The sequence below is a fragment of the Drosophila takahashii genome, chromosome 2R (assembly GCF_030179915.1).
Source record: "Drosophila takahashii strain IR98-3 E-12201 chromosome 2R, DtakHiC1v2, whole genome shotgun sequence".
Taxonomy (NCBI): Eukaryota; Metazoa; Arthropoda; class Insecta; order Diptera; family Drosophilidae; genus Drosophila; species Drosophila takahashii.
Genome location: NC_091679.1, coordinates 12,132,768 through 12,141,067, shown reverse-complemented (window position 1 = coordinate 12,141,067; position 8,300 = coordinate 12,132,768). Strand labels below are relative to the sequence as shown.

Sequence of the window (8,300 nt, the reverse complement as noted above, 5' to 3'; positions counted from 1 at the left end):
AATTGACACTTTGCCTCCCCTACCTTGATACCACCTCTCCTTTAGTTTCTCCAACTAAAATGAGATGCTTTCGGAAATGTGACTATAATAAACTTAACCTTATGATTTCGCAATATAATTGGACAGATCTTTATAACTGTGTGGACATCGAAAGTGCAACTGAACTTTTCTATAGCATTCTAAACACTTTTTTTAATGAATGCATTCCTGAAGGCTTCCTCCAAAGCCGAACAGGCCCCCATGGTTTACAAATGCGCTTCAAAGACTTAAAAATCTTAAAAAAAACACTTATAAAAAGTATAAAAAATCGGGTAAGCCATCTTTTAATGTCCTTAACAGTCATTGCTATTCTATGTATTTAAATCGTTGTAAATTTAAATTTACAAATGATCCAAAGCAGTTTTATAACCTTATTAACGCCAAGCGTTAGTCATCAGCTTTGCCTTCATCGGTTCGTTTTAACTCAATGGAGGCATCGACAGATTCTGAAATTGTTGATTTATTTGCCGACTTTTTCCAAACTACTTATAGCTCCTCTTCATGGTCAAAATCAAACTACCTTAATTCCTTAAATAAGGCAAATTGTATTTTTTCCCTATTGTTTATTGGGGGCGTCGCAAATCGTTTCTTCTAGGGTTGAAGGCAGCTTCCGAAGGCGTTGCGGCTTGTTGCAATAGCCGGTGGCAAGCTGTGGGGGGAAGGAAAAACACTTTGCGATCGCGAAGCGCGAGAGAATTGAGAACAACTGAGACTTTTCGTAATTAGCGCGGACCGGCCGGGCGATGTATTTCGTGTAGGATTACAATGAGAACTCAACTTAAAACTAATGAGCGCTGTGCTTCAGAGCGCTGTGGAGAGATCCCGGGCGTGGGAAGGCGGGAGAGCGGGAGAGCCTGGAAGTAGGCATTCCCAACGAGGGAAGAGCGGGCATTGGAAGAGCGGAGGATTTAAGAGCAAGCGGCGTAAACATTCCGCCCCCCTTGCAATCGCTAGCGTTGCAACGAAGCCCCACGTGTCATCTAGGACAGGTTGCAGGCACCGGACAGGATCCACCCGAAAGTCGTCCGCTGGGCCACTGGGAGTCCCTCGTCGACCAGGTGGAAGCCAGGACGGATGACCTTGCCGTAGACGTCGGCACCCAGGACCACGGAGATGGTTGCCGGTAGATAGAACCGCTCGTCGGCCAACGGGAGGTCGCTGTATTTGCTGACCACGGTGTCAGCAAGCTTTCGGATGGGGGTGCGGATGCGGACGTTTGGCTCCACCTTCAGGACCACCTCCAACTTGAAGTCGTCGTCGCGCTTCGACCGAATCGTCGCCGTACAAATCCGCTCGTCGCCGACGGTGGTAGTCGGCAAGCGGAACGCAGTAGCCAGGGATGCGTCGATGCAACTTGTCGGCGTACACGGGTCGATGAGGGCGGCTGTGTCGAACTTCTTGAGCCTGCCGTCGGCAGGACGTTGACACTGTGCCGCTGGAGGATGGACGCCAGTGACGGTGCCGGTGTCGAGGAGGCTGAGCGCGGCGGAGAGGCAAGCGCTCTGCGAGTTGGCGGATTTTGCCGGCGCGAGCGCTGCTGAGAAGCGGCGGATGCCGAGCGCCTTGCCGGGGCCAGCGCTTGGCGAGTTGGCGGATTCTGCCGGCGTGAACGCTGATTGGTAGCCGACGGCAGAGGGCGCTCGTGCATATGGAGGAGCGTGTGGTGCTTCCCGCTGCACGTTTTGCACTTGTCGCCACTGCGACAACTCACGTCAGAGTGCTCGTGAGCGAGACAATTTGAGCAGTACTTGTTGACAAGCACTGCTCGAAGCCGCTTCTCTGCGCTCAGCTTTAGGAACCTCTGGCACTTTCGAAGCGGATGGATTCCACGGCAGACTCGGCAACGGTAGGAATTTAAACCTCGAGTATGTCTGCTCTCCAAAGCCTGAGCGCTGCGTGGACGAGGAACCATGATGTGATCTGGTAGGGAGTAATGGACAAAAAAGAAACAAACATGGAGATGATTTAAAAATGATTAGATGACGAGGATGGTTGGAGAATTATGCGGAGGATGTTGGTTGAGGAAGACGGTTGGAGTGTTCTCCTGGCAGAAGAACCACCTTGGTCACGGGACGCTTAATAATCTTGCGTGCCGTGAGAATGTTGACGACACGGACATTGCCGTCAGCCCCCGGAAAAACAGAGTCGATTCTGCCAAGGCGCCACTCATTCGAGGGCAGATTGTCTTCTTTGACGACTACTAGGTCGCCAACGCGGAGATTTGCGGTCGGGGCCTGCCACTTGTTACGCTTGTGGAGCTCCTTGAGATACTCCTCTTTCCATCGAGCTTGGAATTGCTGATGGAGCGCCTTTAAGTGTTGCCACCGATTCACAATGGACTTGGATTCCCCTTTTAATTCGGGCTCTACTATGGACAGAAGAGGTCCGCCGACGAGAAAATGCCCTGGTGTCAACGCTAAGAGATCAGTAGGATCTTCTGACATGGGAGATAGCGGTCTTGACTTTAGACAAGCTTCAATTTTCGCTAGGAGGGTTGAAAGCTCTTCAAAGGTGTACTTTCGAGTAGCGGTGGACTTGTAAAACAAGGTTTTGAAGCTTTTGACACCAGCTTCCCACAGGCCTCCCATATGGGGTGCCCCCGGAGGAATGAATTGCCAGTTGAGCTGCTGATGACTATACGCATCAGTCACAGACTCTTTTACGGCTTGTAGAAAATCTCGGGAGAGCAGGGTGGCAGCGCCGACAAAGGTTTTCCCATTGTCGGACTGCACTTGACGGGGACAACCTCTTCTGGATACGAACCGAGCGAAAGCGGCGAGAAATTTTTCGGTCGTCAGATTGGATGTAGGCTCTAGATGGATGGCCTTTGTAGAGAAACATACGAAAACCAACACATACCCTTTTGTAATTAGGCACGCTCTGCCTGTGTAATTTTTGATATCGAAAGGGCCAAAAAGACACTCGCTCTTTCGGAAAACTTCCCATCATCTGAATTTGCAAGCGCTTCTTATGAATAACGCAGACCTTGCAGGAGTTAATCACAGCCTTTACCAAGTTCTTTATTCTCGGAATCCAGTATCTTGACCGGGTGAGACGTACGACTAACTGGTTACCTCCGTGCAACGTTATGAGATGCGTAAAGTTCACCAGTAGTCGAGAGAGTGCACATTCGTACGGGAGTATTATCGGATGTCGTTCGTCATATCGCAAGTTTTCGGAGGCCGTTATGCGGCCGCAAGCCCTTATAAGCCCTTTCTGATCTAGAAAGGGGTTTAAGGAGAGGATTGAACTTGTCGCGGACACAGGACGCTTTTGACTCAAGCAGCGATATTCATTAGAAAAATATCTGCGCTGAGTGCTAATGACCATGAGCCGTTCAGCGGCGACAAGTTCTTGGGCTTCTAGACGGACTTCCGACATCTGCGACTGTTTCTTACATCGCTGGACAAAACGGTGGACATACGCAAGGACCCGTAAAGCTCTATTTAACTTGGAAAAGCGATCAAGGATGTCTTCTGTCGGGATGGACGCCACATGGGCCTTGACAGGACGCCTTTCCACTTCGGTCACCTGTAAGTCGGTGCTTTGGGAAGGCCACTGATCTCGTGGCTTTGACAACCAAGTTGGTCCATGCCACCAAAGGGAGTTGTCGATCAGGTCTTGTAGAGGCACTCCCCGACTGGCCAAGTCGGCTGGATTGTGTTCGGATTGAACATGTGCCCAATTGGCTGCCTCTGTGGACTGGGTAATCTTTGTTACCCGATTGGCAACGAACGTTGTCCATTGGCATGCTGGTTTGGCGAGCCATGCAAGCACAATTGTGGAATCGGTCCAACAATGGAGTTTCGAGGACAGCACTGGCATATGGGGGAGGATGGATTCAGCCATCTCGGACAGCAATAGAGCTCCACACAGCTCTAGCCTTGGAAGCGACACAGTTTTGACTGGCGCCACGCGCGTCTTGGCTGTAAGGAGATGCACTAGCGTCGTGTGCCCAATTTCTACGCGCACATAGATCGCAGCACCATACGCCTTTTGAGAGGCGTCACAGAATCCATGATGCTCGACTCGGAACTCTGGGCGGAAGGAAACCCATCTGGGAATTCGGACTTGATCTAGGACCGAGTAGCTTTGGAGAAAATCACGCCACTTTTGGCACAGTTCAATTGGGAGTTCATCATCCCACCCAAGATCATGAAGCCAGATCTCCTGCATGAAAATCTTGGCACAGACCACGAAAGGAGCGAGCCAGCCTGCTGGATCAAACAGCTTGGCGATTTGGGAAAGAACATGACGTTTCGTGAGCGTGGCTTCGTTGGATAGGTCTGGAGGGGCGAAAAAAAACTCATCGGATGTTGCTTTCCAACGGACTCCGAGAGTTTTCGCCGTGCTTTCCGTATCTATCTCGAGGAACTCGGCGTTTAAAAGATGATTGGTCTCGATATGAGCCAGAACTTCTTTATGGTTGGAGGTCCACTTTCTTAATGGAAAACCAGCCGAATCGAGAGCACTCTGCAACTCGCGAATGGTAAGGTGAGCCTCTTCTGCAGAGTCAGCTCCCGAGAGGACATCATCGACGTACATGCAACCACGAATAACTTTACTCGCCCTCGGATGGGTTAGTTGCACGTCGGTCGCCAGTTGTTGCAGGACCCGAATTGCCAGAAACGGTGCACAATTGACCCCAAACGTTACAGTTTTTAGCTCAAAATCGCGAATGTATCCTTCTCTATTGCGGAATAAGATACGTTGGAACGCTGTCTTCTTCGGATCTACCCAGATCTGCCGGTACATTTTCTCGATATCAGCATTGTACACAAAACGGAAATATCGCCACTTCAGGATCTGGATGGTTAGATCGGACTGTAGGACCGGGCCAGCATGAAGGATATCATTTAAGCTGACCCCATTGTCTGAAGGGCTGGAGGCATTGAATACCACTCGAAGCTTGGTGGTCGTACTCTCCGGTTTTAACACCGCGTGGTGTGGGAGGTAATAACACGCTGAATCGTCGGTAGGAGGGACTTCTCTCATGTGGTTGAGGTCGAGATATTCTTGAATTACTGAGTCGTACTTGGATTTTAGCGTTATGTCCCTTTTTAGCCGCTGCTCGTTTCTTAAGAATTGAGCCAACGCCAGGGATCTGGAATGTCTTAGGGAGCATTTCATGTTCTCAGGATCTCGAAAGGGAAGACTCACGACATACCTGCCGGTATCGTCTTTTGTGGTGGTCCGAAGGAAATTATCCTCACAGATCACGTCGGATTCTTTTGCCACCTTTACTGGCAGATCCTCCACCTCCCAGAATTTGGTGAGGAGTTTATCGAGAGACGCTTCGTACGTGTGTGCAACATGCGTAGAAAACGATGAAATTCTATCTTGCCTCGGAGCGGGTACTGGTCCTGTTAGAATCCAGCCGAAAATGGTCTCTTGACCGAGAAGAGAGCCACAGATATTCGCTCGGGTGCCGCTTAGTAGAATGGAAGGAAGTATATCGGCCCCGATTAAAAGATCTATTTGTGCGCTCTCATAAAACTTTGGATCCGCTAGTGAAAGTTCGGGAAGATCTCGCAGGAAATGTTGCGGAAGCGGACATGAGGGAAGATTTCCGGCTATTTGCGGAAGCACGTAGGCAGTGGTGTTTAATTGCAAACTAGGCCGGGTCGGAGAACGAATCGTCAATTGGCAGAGCTTTTTAGTCTCAGCGGAGACCGTTTGATTAAGTCCTGAGACCTGTGCTTGGATAACCTGGAACGGCAGCTTAATCAGGTTGAAAAGGCGCTCAGTAATGAAGGTCGCCTCAGATCCGGAGTCTATTAAGGCTCGCGCTTGGTAGTTGGAACCCTGATGGCATATATTAATCATGGCGGTGCCTAGGAGGACTGACCTAGAGCCTGCCGCAAAATAATTTTGAAGTGTTGGCTGCGTGCCACTGGCAGCCGAGGGACCGGGAGTATTCGGTCTGGATCTAGGCCATCTGTGATGGCGGCCGCGGCACGTGAAGCAATTATTTGCGCTTTCGCAGTCGCGCAGCTGATGTGTCCGCGCAAAGCAGTTCAAACACAGCTGTTTTCGTTTAATATAGGCGATCCGTTGGTCGACCGTCATCCGGAGAAACTGGGCGCATGTGCGTATTGGATGGTTTTCTCTATTACAGAGATCGCACCCTCTAGGTTGTCGAGGCGTTACCCTTGTCTCATAAGAATTTATTCTCCGAGACGCCGAGTTGGATGTGGATGCCCTGGGCTGACTAGAACCTGATGGTCGAACATCATCTATGGCTTCTAGGGTTCTGTGACGTTCCGTTAGGAAAACGTTCAGCTCATGCCACGTAGGGATCTCGGCTTTGTTGTGAAGGGACTGGTCCCATAGGGAAAGCGTAAGCTTTGGGAGTTTGGATGAGCACATATACACCAAGAGGCAATCCCAAGTTTCGACCTGAATACCGGACATTTCTAACGCCGTAAGGCACCCCTGGATGGTACTTTGAAGTTCTTTCAAAGCTGACCCAGACTCCTGTGTGACGGACGGCACATTGAAGAGTATCTTCAATTGACTGTTTACTAACAATCGCTTGTTTTCGAAACGCTCAGTGAGGTTATCCCACGCTGAGCGAAAGCCATCGTTAGTAAGTGGTGAATTTGCAACTATATTGTGAGCGTCGCCCCTCGTCTTAGCATTGAGATGGAATAATTTCTCGGCAGGAGTGAGTCTAGGATTGTTGATGTAAATTGCCGTGAATAGATCCCTGAAGGTTGGCCAACGAAGATAATCGCCGGTAAAAACCTCGGTATCGCACTGCGGAAGGTGGCAGCCTGACGGAATGTATGTCTGAGGAGTATCTGGAGTGGAGGTAGCTTGCGGATTTTGCGGAGTCTGCGCTATTTGGTCTGCTATTTGGGCGCCGCACCTTTCGTACGCGCTGTAGCAGTAACCGTACTTAGCCTTGAGAACTGGCAACATGTCAGCTGCACTTTCTCCGGCTGCTACAAGGCACGCGGTACACGCATCGTACTCTTTTTTGATGCGGACCCATACCTCTTTGATTTCGTCTCGGCGAATATTGAGGACGGACAACGTAGGAGGGACCGCCGCGGGAATATTTATTCGCGCCTCCAATTCGGAAAGTCGATCCGAGACTTCAATAAATTGGTTTAAGGCGAGTTCGGCAGCCGTTGCAACCATTTTCGTGCTGGCTCGCGTGGATCTTTCGATAGGAGAAGGAGCCCTTTTGGTAATTGGCGTCTTGACCTTTGTAGGTGTGGGCGTCCTTATAGTGATTTTCGGAACTTTCGGTGATGAAACAGGGGGTAGTTTGTTAGAACTTTCCCTGGACATACCAAACTAGGATGCTGTTTTGATTCGGAATGTGCGCGCTGATCTTTCGGACAAAAATCAGAAAAGAAATTACGGACTGGTGGAAATAGGGTCTCGACCTGCTAAAACAGTCGATATGAGTGGCTGAATTATTGTAAAAATAATCCCCAGGATTTTGGTGGAACGATGGAACAAGAATCGCAAAAAATACCAACAATACTAAAAATAAAATACTGAAAAAATACTGTTCTTGATGAAGTATTTTTCGATTAGTATTTTATGAGGGGTGGCTGGCCGAATTAGGATGGGATTAGATATCGTTAGTATTCTTCTCTATTTTTTTTAAAAAATTATTCGGAGACCAAACAAAAAATACGTTGCAGTGGTATGCGGATGATATATTTTTTTTGGAACTTTTATTTTTTCTCCCCAACAAGAAAATAAATCAAGTAGATATATGGATATACCAAACTCAATAAATAAATAAAAATACTGGAATGGACGCGGTAACTAATGGATTCGGACGTAAACCGGGAACAATATTAATAGATTGATTCCACTGGTTTCTGGGATGTGGACAGTATTTTATTTAATTTTTTTTGGAACTCTAGCGATGAGGGATTTTGTAAATTTAATTTTAATTTTTTAACTCTCAGTATTTATTTAAGTTTATTAGAATTGAGCTTGGTATTTATTTTTTGGTTTTTTACTTTATTTTATTTATTTGGAATTTATTTGGAATGGCTCGGAATAAAGAGCACTTTATGCAACTCGTGCATAAAGCCCTTTGCGGGCTATGTGCGAGAAATGCTGGAATGCGCGGGAATTTGGGGAATTCGTATGTATGTATGTGTGAATGTATGTTGAAGGGGAAATAAAGAACACACTGAGACCCAAAAGTTATTTCACGTCGGCTTTGGGAATTTATTTAATATATATATTTATGGCCGACGGAAATACTTCGATGTTCGGGATTGGGTGTT

General features: G+C 48.2%; 1 protein-coding gene across 1 annotated transcript; it reads right to left on the bottom strand.

The window, feature by feature from the left end:
* Positions 1-1,019: 1,019 nt before the first annotated feature.
* LOC123002672 (uncharacterized) lies at positions 1,020-7,185 on the bottom strand. The gene is made up of 4 exons (XM_070211981.1): positions 2,962-7,185; positions 2,100-2,864; positions 1,788-1,931; positions 1,020-1,736 (listed from the first exon to the last, which is right to left on the bottom strand). The coding sequence occupies exons 1-4, from the start codon at positions 7,183-7,185 to the stop codon at positions 1,020-1,022; spliced, it is 5,850 nt and encodes a 1,949-aa protein (XP_070068082.1).
* Positions 7,186-8,300: the final 1,115 nt, after the last annotated feature.